The sequence below is a fragment of the Embiotoca jacksoni genome, unplaced genomic scaffold, assembly GCF_022577435.1.
Source record: "Embiotoca jacksoni isolate LCO1_2020_lvr unplaced genomic scaffold, fEmbJac1.0.p SCAF_24, whole genome shotgun sequence".
Lineage (NCBI taxonomy): Eukaryota > Metazoa > Chordata > Actinopteri > Embiotocidae > Embiotoca > Embiotoca jacksoni.
The window spans coordinates 1,136,817-1,156,134 of record NW_027185375.1 but is presented as its reverse complement, the minus strand read 5'-3'; the positions used below and the strand labels follow the sequence as shown (position 1 = coordinate 1,156,134).

Sequence of the window (19,318 nt, the reverse complement as noted above, 5' to 3'; positions counted from 1 at the left end):
TGTCTCTCTATGTGTTGTCCCTGTGATAGACTGGCGATCTGTCTAGGGTGTACCCTTCCTTTGCCCAATGTGAGCTGGGATAGGCTCCAGCCCCCACGTGACCCTTTTCAGGATAAAGCGGGTATAGATAATGGATGGTTGGATAATAGAAAAATTCAGTATCTTAAATGTAGATAGATGTCAGACTTTGTGGATTTATTTTACAATATACCAATCAGAAAAATGCAATATGCCCTAAAATGATTTGAGTAGAATGTATTGCATAATCCCCATTTATTATATTTTATTACAATAGTCATATTTTGTAATTTTGCCACAAATTTCATTCTTTTATTGTAATGATTTAAATGAATTTATTTACATATCGAAGTTTCTTCACCTTGAAATTATTCCTTGCAGCTTTACATGTGAACTCCCAGTGTGTTGATGCTGAGGAAAGCTGTTTGTAGTCTGACCTTTGACTCGTCCTCCTTCTCCATCTCCTCTGTTTACCTTTATCCTATTTGCATAGCTGCCTGCTGCCAGAGCAGGGTGCTCGTGCTCGTGCTCGCGTGCGCACGCCCCCGCCCGCACTCACCTGCATCGCTCGCGCCCAGACTTCGCGCAGACGGCCGCTCGTGCGCACAGCCAGCCCGCTCGTGCGCACAGCCGGACGCCGACTTTCTAACGTCTGCATTTTAAAAGAAAAGTCGGTTTTAGAAAGATATTTACGACTTTTTTTTTAGCGTCTCGTCAAGATCAAACGCGTCTGCGAGTGTTTTCTGCCAACATTGAAAGGATGACGGAGGAAGTTGAGCCATAAATACGCACAGGAAAATGATCCTTATCGTGTGTCAGCCACCTCGCGTTAAAAGTGAGGGAAAGATTAACATTTACAAGCAATGAGGTAAGAATATCGTTTTTCCTTCTCACAAATTAACTTCTTTTAAATTGATATACTTTTCGTACTTAAGCGCATCTGTTAATTTCCTATCACGTCTAGTTTAACCCATTGAACTGTTAAATATTGATCCGATAAACTCAATATTGATAACATAAGATACGAAACTACTAACCATCGTGAGAAGTTTGACGAAAATGTATATATATATATATTATATATATATATATATATATATATTATAAATATTCACAGGACAACATTTGTTTTCTAAACTGTAGTAATGAGTCCTTATGTGACCAACAAATTGATATTTTTTTAAAACAATATGACCATGACAGATTTCATATCTCTATGTTTATCAAACTGACACATTTTTCGAGTGACTTTTATCAACCTGCTGCCATCATCTATGAAGCCACAGATCGCCTCTTAGATTTCAGATAGCTTTCTCAACACTGACATTGACTTTTCTATGTCACAGTTTACTTTTAACACTCCTCGCAAACGCAACATTTCTTAGGTTTAACATGCAGGTGATGTATTTATTTTATTTTATTTTAGCAGGCTCCGGCTAAAATTTGAACTTGGTGGACATTTATTTTGCATTTGCATTTGTAACACTGAAATCACTGAAAAACTTTGATCATTTCTTACGGTGTTTACTGGGAACAAATGAAGGTGAAACGCTTTAACAGTCTCTCAGTCAAAAATGTTAAATATAAGCTTCTTCTGTATTCTTAAATATATTCATTTGCTCCTTTTGTTTGTCTGATATAATAACCACAGTTTTTTTGGGGGGATTAAGTCAAGCTGACCTTGAACATCTGCTAAGTAATGATGAACATTTTTCAGTTGTTCCACACATTGTATCGTCATTCCAGGGCATTCATTCAGAAAATACTTGACACATTAATCGGTACTTTTGTCAAAAGGTGGCAAACCCAAAGTTGGAGTACATCAGGAGATGTTAGACAATTTAGGTATTTTCATGGTTGGTCATGTAGATGTGTCTCATTGAAAAGTGACCACAAAAAAATTGTACTCGGTCCTCCCTAAACGTAACTGAATTTTTTTTTCATTTTTCTTTGAATTTGTCAACACCTTACTAATACCTTAATAACTACATGACTTACAACTTCTTCTTTTTCAGAAACTGGGACATTTACGTAATAAAAACCAATAGAAATACAAAGTTACTGGATTGAGATATGATCTTAATACGATTTTGGAAAAACCCTTATTTTTTTGTCAACTTCGTCACAGACAAGCAGAACAGAGTAGCGAAACCAGCAAACGGGGGGAAGAGACGCCCGTTCCATAGAAGTAACAAAAATAAATGTCCTGTCAAGACCGCACAGTATCACACTTGTGTTTTGACCTTAAACGTACGCAGTATCCCTGTGCCGAAGCGCAGAAAAGAAACTGGATTGTTGTCATTTACTGTAAAAGCTGGTCACAGGTCAATCAAGGTGAAAGGTATAAATCAGACGAATTACTGCGTAATCCCTCCGCGATTTTGCTGTTAAATCAGATATGTATCTGGAGCAGAGGAGGCGGATTAAAAGGACATTTTTAATCCCGGAATCAACGGTGTCTTTTAAAGCAGAGAAGGGTATGAGGAAGGACGGTGGTGATATTTCCCGCATTCGCTGGGCACAGAGAGACAATTGGGTTTCGGAAAAAAAAAGCCAGACGGACGGAGGACAAGAAGCAGAAGAGGAAAGCAACAGAGACGTAGATGAGAGTCAACCGCAGAGTGGAGGTGGTGACTGGAAAACATGTTTTTCATGTGCGTTGGGTGCGTCTCTGGCATTCATTCCGGTACACACCTGACTGGTGTGTGTGTGTGCGTGTGTGTGCATTTTTATGGGGAAGAGCTTGCAGCTCGACCAACAAGTTTTTTTGCATAATGGGGAAATGACTAAAAGAAGCGTCTCGTTTGAATGGAATTATAAGCACGCGTCGGAACAACTTGTTTGCTCTTATTATGGGACTTTATATGAGTGCCACAGACAGCCGTCTCTGAGCTAAGATTCTGACACTGAATATGTGTTTATCTTTTGTTTATTCTTAGTTTTATGCTGTTGTAACTTTTCTAATTGGTTATCTTTTCTTTTTTTTTCTTTTTTTATCCCTGTGGCAGGGAGACTCTTCTTCCTCCCAGTGCGGATCAGCGCTCGTCAACGGAGCTTGTGCCGCGGCCCGAGGCTCCTTGCTGCCGATCTTTTGGACCTTAGCAGATCACCGCGACCTCGGAGAGAACGTTTATTAACATCTTCAGCGTTTAGCCGTTGGAGAATACTCAAAGCGGAGGCGCTGCGACTCTCTGGGAAAGTCTCGAAACTGCCGCACGGACGCGGGCTGAAGTTCTCCTCGCTGCGCGGACATAAACGACACCTGACAACGAAAAGATAAAGATGTAAACACTGTTCGGGCGTGGGTTTGTCATGCGGACAGGCTGACGGACGGCCAGGTGAAGCGAGAGTGACAGGTCGATAGACGGCGAGATCCTTCGCGCTCGGGTCGCGATGCCAGACGAGTCCCGAGGTCTTCGGGACGCGGGGAGGTCTGGAGAAGAGGCGTCGCAGGTGTCCTCAGTGCCGGATATTGTCGTCAGCTCCAGCGACGGGGAGGGCAAAATGACTGCGGGTAATATCCTGGCGCTCGATGACTTCGGTCAAACAACAGACAAGTTAAAACTCTCCGGACAAAGCGGCGACTTAAAATTACAAGGAGCTGAAAGTCATTTTGCAGATGGGAGCCCCTCAGGACTCGGCGTGTCCCAGGTGTCCGCGGAGGTGGGTGTGGCAAAAACGGCACAGGCCCCCGAACCGCTCAAGACCAATTCTTTGTCGCGAGGAGCCGGCGAGACCCCGCAGGCTGCGGGTGGCGAGGCCCGGGTCGACTCATCCCGCCATAAGCTACAAAATGCTGACGGCGCTCCGTTGCAAAAGAGCAGCGTCAGCGACTCGGCCTACAGCAGCGCCAAGTCCAGCCCTGGTCACACTTGCGCCAGTTTCAGCACCGGTATCCGCGACGAAGACTTATCCGAGCTGGACGGAAACGCTTTCGAAAAGACGAGCGCCGCCTGTCCCGTCGATCTGTCCGAATCCGGTTCGGACGCTCCCCTGTCGAACAGAACCACCCAAAAAAGCCCAGACGACGACGACGGCGACGCCGACGTTTCCAAAACGGAAAACTCGCCCGGCGGCAGTTCGCCCCCGCCGCCCGACGTCTCGCGTAAAATCAGCCAAAACGGGGACAGCATCGGCGCCGGGTGGGACGAGGAGGACGGAGACGAGGACAAAAGGAGCACCCGGTCCGGGCGGAGCGTGAAGGAAGGGGTGTGCGGCTGCTACCAGGCCGTCCACAGGGCTTTCCTGCAGTGCGTGGAGGAGACGCCGGCCATGCTGTCCGGACTGGTGCTGTCGCTGCTGTTCTGCGTGGCCGTCATCGTCCTCATCTCCACCACGGACCGGGTGAGACGGACACGCTGCCTCCGCGCACAAGCGACCCGCCACGTTTCTCTTGAGGAAATACACATACCGGGGTTCACAATCGGTTAATAGTTAAGTTCATTATGAAACAAAAGTCCCAAACATTCGCAAATTACAGCTTTTCCAGCGCGAGGTTTGGCTGCTTCTTCTCCGTTGTTTACTCCTCTAAATATAGGCAATATTTTTGGAGCACGCGTTGTACAAATGTCTTGTTTTGGACAACAATAAGCTCAAAACCAAAAGCTGGTCATGTCACTACACAATATGACAAAAAGCAGCAAGTTCTCACTCTGGAAATCCCCCCCCCCCCCCCAAAAAAAAAAACAAAACAAAAAAAAAAACGACTAAAACTATTTGGGCTTGAAAAATGACTGAACGGTTATCAGAAAAGTGGCAGATTATTTTTCTGATGATTGACACAGTAATTATATCCCGCAATTAAATCTGTTCAATATCGTGTTTTTGTCAGATGACGAAGAAGCAAACGAGAAGACTAAACATGTCTCGCATATCAGTGAAGAGAAAAGACTCTTTACTGCCAGATCAGAGTAGACTCCTGATCTCGGCCTCCACCGATTAGATTTCTAAACATTAACACGTGTTGTTGTTTTTTTTTTTAAGAAAGAAGTTTCAATTATTTCATGTTTTCAAACAGAGTTTACTCATTAAACAATAAAGGATTTGCTGCGTAATGCGTAAACATCACCGCACTAGCCCGTTCAGCTGCATCCAAAACGAATTTATTAATCAGCCGCTGCTTTAAATCGACCTTAACGTTCAGTAAAAACTAGTATTTCCATTTTTTTTTTTTTTTTTTAAATGACCATTACCCTCACTCTCTTTGCAAAAACGAAAATACCGTCAGTTCACGTCGGCGGGAGCAGATTAAAAACACGGCGCCACCTGTTTAGGAGCTCAGCCTCGCTTTCACGTCTGATGACTAAAGGCGTTTTAACGTGTTGGGCCGACCGCTGTTTTGGTCGGACGTCGTAAGCAGCCGAGTCAGAACGGGACCATGGAACGGGGAAGCTCTGAAGATACGCCTTCTCATCCCAAAGTTCTCCTTTTTCCTCTGTTTTGTGTCTTCTCGTGAACTTTATTTCGGGTTGACAGAGGAAATAAAACTGAAAGCGTTTGACGTTTTTTTTTTTGTTTTGTTTTTTTGCTGAGTTCGCACTAATCGCTTCGACTTTCGCTCTCTCTCGTCTCTGCGCAGAACATCGTCAACCACGTCGGCGCTCTGTCGGTGGTTTGCGTGGTCCTCTGCCTGAGTGCGCTGCTGCTCGTCTGCCTGCCCTGGCTGGCCACCGTGAGGCGCTGCGGAGGAGCGCTGGCCCTCTTCGTCTGGGGGACGCTGTACGTCACCGCCATCGTCTTCATCTTCACGGACGAGCCCGTTAGGACGTGGGAGCAGGTGAGAGGGAAGCGAAAAGAGACAGCGAGGGAACAGATGAGTTTTATTTTTGGCGTCGTCCACCTCTCTAACTCTCTACGTCAGAGGTCTCCAACAGGCGGTCCACGACCCCTAGGGGGGTCCGCGGAAGTACTGCAGGGGGTCCGTGAAATTTTTTTTTGGTTGATTAGACAATTCTTCTTTTTTTTTTCCAATTTCTTTTTTCCACAAATTGAAATGTCTTTAAATACACATTAACATGAATCTAACATATTGTAGCGACTGGATAAATAGAGGCAGAAGATGTTATCTTTCAGTCAGAAATTCACACATTCAGCGACACACAGGAGCTCTCTCAAGCTGGTTCACTCACAGAGCGAGACCAGCCTGGACCCGTCCCTCCAAGCCTCCTGCACTCCTCCAGTTTAATATTAAAAAAAACATCTTTTTTAATACAGTATATATAGTAGGGGGTCCCTGCTCCATCTCTCTATCAGTTTGAGGGCCCTTGGCCTGAAAAACGTTGAAGACCCCTGCTCTGAGTCTTTGTTCCGACCTTCTCAGGTGGCGTTCTTCCTCTTCCTCTCTCTGAGCGTGTACACGGTGCTGCCTCTCTCGCTGGCCTGGGCCCTCATGGTCGGAATAGGCACCAGCGTCTCACACATCGTCATCATCAGCATCTACGTCCCCGTGACCAGCCCGGAGACACCCGACCTGGCTGTCCAGGTAAACGCTCGCCGCGTTTGAACCGATTAAAAAAACAACGCACAAATGGAATGGCAGCCCTTAAAGGGTTTTCGCCGTGTCATTGTTTCAGCTTACTTCCTTTTTGATAAATAAAGGTTGAATAGCTGCACGTTATAAAGCTTCAACATGGAAATGTAAGGCAGAAAATTTGCAAATAATCTGCACATCTAGAGAAAGGTGCACAGTATCCAAATTCAAATGTTACATGACGCTTGAGTGAACCTGCACAATAGCATTTTGTAGTGTGTGATTAGCCGGGCTCAGTTCCTCTGGAAGAAATATGGAAATGATCTGAATGGGCTGTTATTTTTGTACGGAGAAGTCGTAAAACTAATTATACAGAAAAAGTTTGTCTTTGTAAACAAATGTGTGCTTTTCAGTTAGTAATAAAAATGCCAGTTTCACAACAGTGACTCAGCTGTGAGGATTTTTCAGAAAGTATAAATCCTCTCTCGTCCTCTGACTTCCTCCTTAGCTGGTGGCGAATGCTGTGCTGTTCGTGTGCGTGAACTGCGTCGGGGTTTTTCACCTGTGGATGACCGAGCACGATCTCAGGATATCCAATCAGAAGAGAGAAGAGTTCAGCGCCATCCGCTCCCAGAAGGAGATAAGGAAATATCAGCAGGTTTGAAATTGAGTGTTGCTTCAGTTTAACCAAATCATTTCTTTCTTTTCATTCAAACATAGCCCTTCAAAATTAAGGCAAAACAAACTTTAATATTTGAATAAATGTTTATTTTTGCTCCCCTCACTTTGTATTGCTTCAGTGCAGTTCACTTCTTATATAAAAAGACATAAACCAAACCCAGCTCACCTCACCGTAATAGGGACTTCACTCAAATTGGTTCAGATATTATAATTTTCTTTAAAAACAGAATTATTTTTTTTTACTGCAGCTTCACTGTAAAATACAAAACGATGACAAGCCAGGAACTTAATTTAACTTTCTATGCTGTAGAAGCATCAGCCAGTGCATGTTTTAACCTAAATATGAACTACTTGTTTAAGTATTATTAAAAACTCCCCCTTTTATGACTTGGTTTGATGAAGTGGATGTTTGCTCATTGGAGAAATCTACCGTCTCTTCTCCGGGTCTCCTCTGGACATCCTGTTTCATTCACTCTGAATTTAAAATCGTTATGTGTAATCGCTCTCATTAAAGGGCTCTTTACGTGGACAGCGGTGCTTTCGTTTACTGTATGCTTTTCTTGCTATTAGGCCAATAGATTAATCATTCACTCGTCGGGAAGCCCGGCAGCGATAGAATAGGCAAACTTAAATGGGCTCTATTCACAGTCCGTAAACAAACACATGAAACGTGATCCACTAAGTAAACATGGCATCGCTTCAAGGAGGCCTTTGATGGCCGCCTACTTCTTTTACAACCTTTGTGAATAGATTGTCACCTCTGTAAGACTGCAATCCGATGAGCCAGTGCGCGAGGGGTCTCGAAAACACACATTAACACCACCACCCCCACGCCCCCTCCTCCCCGTCCTGTCTGTTTCCACGGCAACAGGAGCAGCTCCTCCTGTCGGTGTTGCCGCGGTACATCGCCATGGAGCTGAAAACAGAGGTGATAAAGAGGCTGTCCAAGCCCAAGAGCGACCAGGAGAATCTATCCAACTTCCACAACTTTCACAGCCTCTACATACGGCAGCACAAAGATGTCAGGTGATCATCACGCTGTTGAATTGTTCGAGGGGGAAGTTGTCGAACGTGTCGGTTTTTCCAAAGATGCTCTCCGTTCTTTTCTATTGCTTCACCTCTCTGCGATGTTTATTTTTGATGATTGTTGTCAAAGCAACATCACGTCCCACATCTTACCCAGCTCCTATTGAATGTCTGAAATGGTATACAGGGGTTTTACTAAGCAGGTTTAACAAGCAAAAAAACAACAACACACAACTAATTTGATCCAATTATGGTTCATTCATGATCATTTTATTGTATAATTAAACAATTAATATGCACAAAACGGCTGCCAATGTTTTGTCAGTATTTATAGACACTTTATTTTGGTTATTTTGTGACCAATCAGGTGTATTGGTATAGAAATCCTCTTTCAAACACCCACGGCACCATTTGTAAAATACATTTGAATGACACAATAATTGTCAAGAAATATCTGGTAATTATGTAGACTATAGATCTCTAAACTCTAAAGTTACTGTCATCATGAATGCACGTCTAGTAATAGTAATAATAAACTTTATTTATGGAGCGCCTTTCACACATAGAATGCAGCTCAAAGTGATTTAGGAGAAGGACATGAAATAGAATAATGCAGTTTAGGAGACAAGTTAGCAATAAGGCGTGTGTCCGTTTGTGCAGCATCCTGTATGCAGACATCGTCGGCTTCACGAAGCTGGCGAGCACCTGTTCACCAGAGGAGCTGGTCGCTGTTCTCAACAAGCTTTTCGGAAGATTCGACGACATCGCCAAGGTGAAAAAATGACGTGTGGTCCAAAATGGACTCTCTTTTTTTTTTTTTTGTATTATTATTATTATTATTATTATTATTATTATTATTATTATTATTTCCTCACAAATGATAGTTGTGTCAGGTCTGAACTCTTGAGACTCACTCACCTCCTTTTCTCTCTTGTTTTGTGTCTTTCCGCCTGCAGAGGAACGGGTGTCTTCGCATTAAGATCCTCGGCGACTGCTACTATTGTGTGTCCGGTCTGCCTGACCCCATTCCCACCCACGCAAGGAACTGCGTTCAGATGGGGCTGGACATGTGCACCGCCATCAGGTCAGTCTGTAGGAATCTGACGTTTTTGCTGCTGTCGAGGTTGATCACCCCCACCTTTGATTTTGGCTTTTGCCATTCTCTTTCTTCTCTTCTGCACCTTATAGAGGCTTGCAACGTTGAAGAAATCTTTTGTTGTGTGTAGTAAATGCATTTAATGTACAAAACTAGCAATGGGGTCAATTCTCTAAATATGCGTCCGATGTTATTGTCGTCTGTTTAACTTCCTCGGAGTTCTCGTGACACATCTGAAACCACACTGCTTATTAAAACTGAGAGCACACAGTAAAAAGAATAGGGAAGCACCATCAGATATGTATTGTCAATAAATATTCTCAAACTGCACATTTTCAAAGAGGTTTTGTGTTCATTTTAGACACCATGTAGATCAAAGATGGAGATTTGTGGTTCTCTTAGATTTTTCAACTATAATAAGAATTTGAGGACATTGAGGTTTTCTCTTAATCTTAATTTTGACTTCAATTTGAATATGTTGAAGCGGATCTCTTTTTAATGCTATGCCTAAACTCAGACTCGAAACATACAGTCTAGTCTAACAATGAGTGCCAGAAATTAGCCGAACTAAACATTTCTGTGAGACACCGTTTTTATATATTATATTATATTTTATTGTATTATGTTTTAGCAATATGCTTTTCCCCTTGTAGTAAACTGCGAGAGGCGACAGGAGTCGAGGTCAGCATGCGGGTCGGCGTTCACACTGGCAACGTGCTCTGCGGTGTGATTGGCTTGCAGAAATGGCAGTACGACGTGTGGTCACATGACGTGACTTTAGCCAACCACATGGAGTCTGGAGGTCTTCCTGGGTGAGAAAGTCTTAAAGTCAGATCAGACATGATAGAAATCTGAGTTGGTGTTAATATTTTCTCAGGAAATGTAATAAACTGACAAAGAAATGAGTTCAGTGACCATAAAAATGAATCCTTTAGAATTTTGTTGTCCTTTCTGTAGCCTTTATGAAATATTTCTCTTCATGTTGTTTTATTATTACCATAAATAGGCGAGTCCACATCACAGAGGAGACACTGCAACACTTGAATGGAGCGTACCAAGTTGAGGAGGGGGACGGGGGGAGTCGGGATCCTCTTCTTAAAGGGCGAAAAACATACCTGGTGATTGACCCCCACAAGCCAGACAGTATCTCCAGGAGGTCGAAACTGGTACGAGGCCCCATTTCTGTGACGTGCATGTATTGTAGTCTAATATTTTTCAGCTAACAGCACGTAATCTGTACAGGATTATTACTTTTTTATGGGATTTGCATTTCCTAAAAAAAAAAATAGGAAAACCATAGAAAAGAAAAATGACAGTAACTGCAACAGGAATCTCCGGTGCCAGTTACCGATCTCTGTATTGCGGTGATAACGGTCTCCGCGGTGATCTCGCTCCGGTGAAGGACGTGCAGGAAAAACAGTTCAAAAAAAGTGACGCTGTAGTCATTTCTGTCTTTATTTCAGGGAAGCATTCCGGCGTCGGGAGAGAACAGGCAGCGGGCGTCGGTCCGGATGTCTCAGTACCTCCAGTCCTGGCAGACCATCCACCCCTTCGCAGACCTCAGCAACCCCGACGCCAAGACCTCCAAGAAGCCCATCGTCGCCGCCAATGTTGCCATGAACCAGTCGCACCTGTCTGCAGTGAGTTTTTCGTGCTGCTACCCGGCTTAGTTTGTCTCTCTCGTACTGAGCTGTGATTTTTGTTGTTGTTGTTTTTTAAATGGACGGTGCATCACGCCACCCATCTCACCAGCGTTTGATCAGGAGCTCCCTGTTGTATATTTGAGAGAGGTGACCGTTGGTCGTGCGGCGTGTGACAATGTGTGTGTGTGTGTGTGTGTGTGTGTGTGTGTGTGTGTGTGTGTGTGTGTGTGTGTGTGTGTGTGTGTGTTGTTTTAGGAAAGACCAGTCTCTTCTCAGAACAACCCGTCCTGGTAAGAAACAAAGAATTATTCAAAGAAGCTGTGAAATATTCAACAACTACAGCAAAACATTCACCACCATTAATAATCCAGAGTCCCACATGAATAATTTGTGTTTATTGTGTCCCAGTTTGGTCGTCGATAACGTTGTTCGGGGATCTCTGGACACATTGGACAATGCAGGGTACCTTTTTCTTAAGTATTATTTTCATAGTGCTTCTTTAATTGTAATACATTTAATTATTGAATCAATGCAATATAACCGAAGCCAAGAAACACTCTTTTGTAAATATGATTCATCTAAGTTTTCCCTGACCATGTAGATCTTCATTAATAGAGATGATTTCATTGATTCCTTGCTAAATTTTTTATCCGGTCTGTCAGTAGTTCCTGATCTTTATCGTTCCTCCTCTGATTCTTCTTTTCTCTTTCAGGAGACAAGCAAAGAAGCTCAACTGTTTGACTCTGCTGTTCAACAACCTCAGCCTGGAGAAACAGGTAGATCCCTCCTCTGATCTACGAGGAAGGCGTTTTTTTTTTTTATGGAAGTGTATAGTCGCAATAAATAAGCAAGCAAGTGTGTTTTTGTGGCCGTGTGTGTCTGAAAAACAATATTGATCGACCTTGTTTTTAGTTAAAGCAAACTATAGAAAACTTCTTTTCGACCTGTTTGTTTTCCAGTTCCGCCTCTCAGAAGTGGACGGTTTGCACCACTCGATGATCTGCATCGCTTACATCTTTGTGACCATTTTCGCTGTCCAGATGCTCGTCTCTAAAAGGTGAGAAGCACTTCGGTTCACGTTCATCCACGCGGCCAACGCTGCAGTATCAGACTTGTTCGCCCTGAAATCAGCTCTCTTACAAATCCAGTTTGAGACCAGTTTTCTTGCTTGCCTTCTCGCAAGCACAAATCTTTGATAATTGCAGAATAAAAAGTGTAAATCATACATTGTCACTCCCGTCAGGAACTTTGAGATGGCCGTGTCCTACGGTGCGACCTTCCCAGTGCTGGTGCTGCTGCTCTCCATCGCTTTCACCGGATACCTGGAGGTAAACAAACCCTTTTTACTCATAACCCTGTGCCGTATTGGTAAAATGGACAGATTTTCATATCAACAGATAATCTATCTCTTATGTCTTCAGTGGCAGCAAATGATTGGATGATGGCAAGACCTTTTTTTTCCCCCAATTTCCTGTCAGTCGCTTTTCAGCAATAATTGAATGCAAGTGAATGAAAAATGAAATGTATTGCAGCCAAAATCAATCTGCCCAAAAACTTTTTTTTTTAGAAAGTTAATGACCTACTGCCAGCACAGAGACCATCAATGCTTCTATATTAAATGTGTGCATGTTTTTGGTTTTTTTTTCTCCCAGAAATGGCGCCCCAAGATGCCGTTGAGCGTCCAATGGATATCTGGGCTGTCGCGCGTTCTCTCCACCAGGGCGGCGCTGCGACTTTTTATTGTCATTCTCACCGTGCTCATCACTCTTCTGATGGCCGTCCTCAACTTTGTAAGTTCCTTTTTCAGCCATTTCGCCATCAAAGTTACTTTTTTTTGTTTCCTTTCAGTCATAAATTAAACATTTGGTGTCTGTATTGTCTATCAAGCTTTTTTTTGTTGATTCATCAGATGATCCTCTTTGTTGTTTTGTTCTTGTCGTCCTTCTCTCCTCCACCACGTTGCTTTTCCTTCCAGTTCTTCCTCCCAGGAAACAACTGCACCTCAATCGCCAGGACAGAGTTGGAAGGTCTCAAACTCTACACTGTACCTGTGAGTCCCTCCAGTTTAACTAGTTTTATAATAACCTTCGACAAAGAATCCCATTTTGTCGCACTTTAAGTGTTAACGTTCCTATTTATTCTTGGTTTACTTGTACTTTCTTAACAAGTTTAGCGTAATCTTTAAATTTAATACACCATGCTGAAACTTGGCTTTAAATAAATTGGATCCAACACGGCATTTAAAAAAAAATTCAAATTAATTCCTGACATAAGAGCGAAGGTTTTCCTTCTTTCGCTACGGCAGCTCATAACGATTTATTATGTTTAATCTTTAAAGACATTAAGAGATTCAGTACAGTCTGCGAACATCATATCCAGCCTGTCATACCCACGTGCTTCTCCTCCCACCGACCTCGCCGTTTCAACAGTACTACCTGTACTGCTGCCTGCTGGCCATGCTGGGAGTGATCGTCTTCATCAAGACGTGCTTGTCCGTGAAGGCCCTGCTGCTCACCCTGGCCGTGGTGGTCTACCTCGCTCTCTTCCTCCACGTTTACGCTCCGAGGTCCTCCTGCCTGATCGACCTGCTTTACAACAACACCAAGTGAGTAACGGCGCCAAACCGTTCGGACAGTTAAACGGCAGGGATCGCCATGTGACTGAGACTCGCGTAAAAAAGATAAACGGAAAAACCGCTCTGATTTATTTTTTGTGATGTTGATTTTCTTTTGCTGCCCAAGCGAAGTTCTTATTTCGGGTATTGACGCACAAAAAGTAAAGAAAAACGTAACGACGGTGAACATCTTTCTACGGGGGAAATTCAGTCAACAGGAAATACTTCTTTTTAAATCCATTTTTACTCTATTCAGTAATTCACTGGTTCCAGCTCCTCAAATCTTTGAATCATTGAAAACATCATTTGAATCTTGTCTTTTTAACATGGTAATCAATTTTGAGGCAACAACTTGTGCTGTTGTAAATTTTGATGGGCGTTTTTTCTTTTCTTTTTTCAAACCTTCTTTTCTAGAAACATTCACAAAGTGTCAAACACACTCGTTAGTTAAAAAAAAGCAAGAGCAATATTATTGCTTTATTTTATATTGCAACTCTATTTGTGTTTCATTTTATGCATTTGATCTGTTCTTATGCATTTTATTTCCTTTTTATATTTAAAAATGTTCCTTTAGATGTGGAACACTGCATGTCATTTTTCTTGCTGGAAAGCACTTCGAGCTCTTGTTTGAAAGGTGCTTTAGAAATAAAGACAGAGACGTCAACATTAAAGGAAATGATCAGTTTCTAAAAACAAACCTTTAAGCACAATAGTTTCATCGTCTCGCTCACATTCTACATTTACATTGTCCTCGTGGACAAACTGTTGAATAAGATACATAAACGTGTGTGTGTGTGCTTGGATATAATTATATATAATCAAGCTTGTTCGCTGGTGCACACAGTCACACAGACTCTCGGTAATCCGGCACTACAACATTGTCCGCATTCATTCACCGCTCTCTCCACCGTCAACACAGCGTCTGTCATGCTCAGCCGAGGTGTTCGATTTCCTGCCTTTTGTCTGCCACTCCAGAGTCCAGATTGTGAATCCTTGTCTGAGGGTTTCAGATCACCATCATTTATTCAGTGGCTTTCTGTAGACAGAGGCCCGGCCGGGGGACGGCGGGGGGAGGGGGGGGGTGCATGGAAGATTGAAGATACAAGACACTCTTGTCTCAGGAAATATGTCATGAAAAGACAACACCCCGTTTGTGTCCAAATAAAAGAATGTACATGTGTTTTTTTTGTTTTGTTTTGTTTTTTCCAGGCCCGGCGTGCTGAAGGACCCTCAAATCATGTCTGGAGTTTGGCTGGTCATCTTTTATATTGTGTGCCTCATACTGGCCAGACAGGTGTGTGCGCTAATTTTCCCGTCATTTTAAAGGAGGAAAGGGGAGATGTGTGTCCCGATTTAAGCGGCAGCCAGCAGTGATGTCACCCGAACCTAATTTAAGGATCTTAATTCATTTCTTGATTTCTGTATTTTATTTCTGTATTCCTTTAGCTTATTTTTGTTTCTTTTATTTTAATGTTTTTTTAAATGTCTTTCTCTTTTGCTTAACGTGTTGATGCTTTTACTGTTTTTGAGGTAAAGCACTTTGAGTTGAAATGTGCTTTACAAAAACACCTGCCTCGCCTCACACACCTTATCTCTTTCTTTCTGTGTCAGGACGAGCTGGGTTGCCGGGTAGATTTCCTGCTGGAGCGTTGTTTCCAGACGGAAAGAGAGGAGATGGAGACCATGGAGAACGTCAACAAGCTCCTCCTGCAGAACGTGCTGCCGCTCCACGTCGCCTCCTTCTTCATGGGCAAAGCTGTTCGCAACCAGGTAAATAAAAACAAAACGCAGCAGAGGTTGCACAATAAATACTCATTACTTATCCACATCTTGTCTTTTAATACAAACTACATCCATTTATACGTAAATACATGTAGGAACAAATGACACTTGAATGTCGGCAGTGGTGTGATGGTTTGGGATTCGTATGAAACCTTCGCTGAAGTAGCTGAACAGGTTCGACTTCTGTCGACTTCTGGCTGCAAATTCGACAAAAGCACCTTAACCCGGAATTCGCTTTATTTTGAAAACCTCCTTTTCAGGACCTGTACAGTCAGTCTTATGACTGCGTGTGTGTGATGTTCGCATCGGTGCCTCAGTTCAAGGAGTTTTACAGCGAGAGCAGCGCCAACAGGGACGGCCTGGAGTGTTTGCGCTTCCTCAACGAGATCATATCAGACTTTGACGAGGTATGAGGAAAGAGATGCCTTTTTAAAAAAGACGGAATCGTCGCTGACGTGTTGCTCATACTTGGTAACCAGTGACCTGCTTTTCCTCCTCCGTCTTCGTGTCTCTTTTTCGCACAGCTTCTCTCCAAGCCCAAATTCTCCTCCGTGGAGAAGATCAAGACCATCGGCAGCACGTACATGGCCGTCGCGGGGCTGACGCATTCGCCTCCAGGGGACAAAAGAAAGGTTGGTGTCCCCACAGCTCCTCTACGAAGTTGGACGTGGTTCCCTTCAAGTTTTCATCATTTTCCACCGCAGCACTAAAACAACGGGACACTAAAATCTCACGTTCGTCTCGCAAATCCAGTGTTCTGACGTATTGTTACAGGGCAAAGAAATACTCACTCTGCCTCACTAATGATCTGCCTGAATAACATGACCTCTGGCTCCACCTACAGAAGTGTGAGATGTCCTACAGCCACGTGCGCTGCATGGTGGAGTTCGCCATCGCTCTGATGAGCAAACTGGAGCTCATCAACACGCACTCTTTCAACAGCTTCAAACTCAGGATCGGTGAGTCTGTTCCAGACGGGTTTTGACACGAGAGCAAATATGTAAATTGAAATGTACATAGTAGAAAAATGTTGAAAAATGAAATGAGGCTGGACAGTTTACTGTTGCTAAACCAGCACCTTTCAGACAGATTATTTTTCTCATTATTTTCTTGTTTAAACAATAAAAGGTCATTTATAGGATTTATTCAAAGGTTAACTGCTCAAAAAAAAAAACCTCCTGTGATGAAGAAAGCACAAGTGCACAGATGACTAATCAAACTTTCCAGGAGGCAATTTTAAGGCCATTTACGATCTACGTTTTTAAAAACACGTCATTTTTTTTCTGCGTGTTGTTGACCTGCAGGAATAAACCACGGTCCAGTGATCGCAGGAGTTATCGGAGCCCATAAACCTCAGTATGATATCTGGGGGAACTCGGTGAACGTGGCCAGCAGGATGGACAGCACGGGAGTGCTCGACAAGATACAGGTCAGACAATCAGAGTCGGAAGATGGAGAAGACACTGATATACGAGACACATATACTACATTATATGTCAGTTAAAAAAAAAAAAAAAGGAAATTAGTGGTGTTTTTTTTATACATTGTAAAATTGCTGTGGTCTTTGTTTATTAGATCGTGTGTAAGCTGGACGTGACAATAAAGTTATTAAATAATAAATACGGAGAAAAGGGGAAAGGGAAGCTTTAAAACGACTGGTGAAAAGTACGGCAGTTTAAAATGCATCAAATTGATTCAATCAAATTTTATTTATACAGCGTCAAATCACAACACGGGTTATTTCAAATGCATTTAAGTCCTTACAGCAGAACTTTACGACATTATACAGAGAAACCCAACAATTCAACAATTTCCATATAAATGAAGGCACATTAATTGCACAGCTTTTTATTCAACTGTGTTTGTGGAGGCGCCTTAAAGCTGTACACCGTTTAATTCACGCTGCTCTCTGGCCACATATTTCCTGTGAATGTCTGCACTGTCATTTATTATATAAAAAGGTAGAAACGACCAAATAAATATTTTGTAAATATCACACAAACTAAATTGAGGATACAAAAATGCTACTTTCCACCTGAAGGGGCCATCTGTCTCCTGAACAAGGCAGTTTCGCAGTCCGGGACCACACTCCCGCTACAACACATTTCCTTTCATAGCTTTCTCTTTCTCATAAAATACTGGCGCTGCGGTCGGCCAGCTGAATCCTGGCAGCTCGTTGCCGGACGCTGTGGGAGGACAGATCTGTGGAATAAACTTGAAAAGCTTTACGCAGTACCTCTGGGCCTTTTTGGAGCAGAAACCCAGTGGATAAAAAAAAATTTTTTTTTAAAAAAGGCGTTTGGATAAACATGAAAATGTCTTTCTTTTTTTCCCCCCATTTTATTTTCTGTTCGTCTGGGCTCCCAGGTGACGGAGGAGACGTCCCAGATGGTCCAGAGCGTGGGATACAACGTCACCCTCAGAGGTGTAGTCAACGTGAAGGGCAAAGGGGAACTCACCACCTACTTTGTTAACACGGATCAGTCGTCTCCCCAGTTCTAAATTTCAGGCCCCGAGTCTGGACACGAGCTGCGGCGTCTCGTAGCCGTTTGTCCGGACAACGCCGGCGTCTGTTTGCGGCCGATCTAAATCATTCGGGTTCAGAGGCGCGGAATCACTGGCAGGGAATTTTAATAGAATACCAGCGTGTGCTCCGCCAGGACCGCTTTCATTACGAACACGTGCACTGACTCAATGCTGAACCGGAGATGTAACAGCATAGGTCAACACCTGTTAATCATCTACGGAAGAGCTGCCTTTGTCTTCAGGACGAGACGCTAAAATAAGTCCCGACTGGTTTAAAAGAAGACGCGAGAAGACAACTGGACCCATCAGAGGACGACCGTGTTGCTAAGTGTATCTGTGTTATCATGTGAAACTACCGTGGACACTTTTCAGTGCATTATTCTGTGAATGTATAATCTGAAATATGTTGGTTTTTTTTGGTACACTTATCACATCTGAATCACAAAGATGACTTTTGTTTCATGAAGAATCATGTAGAAGTACAAACATGACAATTTATAGCATCTTCAGGATTTTATTTTGATTTGTTTACAGTTGTTTCACTCCAAGTTTTACCTGAAATTTTCTTTCAGTGTTTTACATACGACTATAATGGTACAGAACATTCAGTGTGTTTGAAAGTAGTGAAAAACTGGTGTAAACAGACTTTTTTGTTGTTGTTGTTGTTTTGCTGAGAACATGTGATAGAAGGAAAAGCACAGATGCTCATAACACTAACGATGGCTCTGACAAAAAGTCTGCTTATGCGACTTGAAACAGTTTTGTTGATACTTTGCTTCACCCTCTAATGGGAGACAAAGTAAACGTGAAGATGATTCATGGGAAAGGAAAGAAAATCTTGTACAGTCAGTGTAAAATGTATTTATTTTTTCAGATTTGACTCTAATTTGTGCTTTTATTTTGAAATCGTGATTAGTTTGAACTTTTCAGGCCATGAAAATAATCCAAATGAGTAATGTAGATATAAAGTATGATTTCTTTATCCAATATGGCCCAACGCTGACATTATGCCGGAGGTGTAATAATGCCATAAAAAAGTTAATGCACATTTGACATTGCACTTTCTAATTTGTTGTATTTTGTGAAGGGAGTTCTGAATCGCAATCCAATTTTGATTGAGCACAGAACATTTCTCTTTTTCTGTTATATGATTGTGTATATCTGGAAAAGGAGCTCTGGTAAGTTCACTATAGGGAAATATTTTTCTATTCTATTTATGAAATAATAAAACAAATTCAAACCTCTGATGTGTCTGCAGTGTGCGTGTGTCTGTGTGTCAAATTCAAATGTGCCGAAAGTGAGTAATTTGACTCACGAACAGTGGAATTTCCCCGTTGTACCGCCCACAAAACGCTCTGATTGGTTCACACCTTTCCCCGGTCGTCGTTTCTAACTTCCTATTGGCTAAACTAGTGTCAGTCCACCTGCTTCCTGCTCTGCGGTGACGTTTGTTATTGCAGCGC

At 42.8% G+C, this 19,318-nt stretch overlaps 1 protein-coding gene across 1 annotated transcript; it reads left to right on the top strand.

Moving 5' to 3' along the window:
- The first annotated feature begins 711 nt into the window (after positions 1 to 711).
- LOC138203918 (adenylate cyclase type 2-like) lies at positions 712 to 19,099 on the top strand. Its single transcript, XM_069158934.1, has 26 exons — positions 712 to 886; positions 3,027 to 4,362; positions 5,597 to 5,794; positions 6,338 to 6,499; positions 6,996 to 7,145; positions 8,040 to 8,194; positions 8,855 to 8,966; positions 9,151 to 9,278; positions 9,944 to 10,102; positions 10,297 to 10,456; positions 10,754 to 10,930; positions 11,189 to 11,223; positions 11,342 to 11,395; positions 11,646 to 11,709; positions 11,893 to 11,990; positions 12,177 to 12,261; positions 12,586 to 12,723; positions 12,909 to 12,983; positions 13,363 to 13,538; positions 14,757 to 14,841; positions 15,159 to 15,317; positions 15,590 to 15,736; positions 15,854 to 15,961; positions 16,174 to 16,288; positions 16,634 to 16,758; positions 17,697 to 19,099. The coding sequence occupies exons 2-26, from the start codon at positions 3,412 to 3,414 to the stop codon at positions 17,829 to 17,831; spliced, it is 3,951 nt and encodes a 1,316-aa protein (XP_069015035.1). The 5' UTR covers positions 712 to 886; positions 3,027 to 3,411; the 3' UTR covers positions 17,832 to 19,099.
- Positions 19,100 to 19,318: the final 219 nt, after the last annotated feature.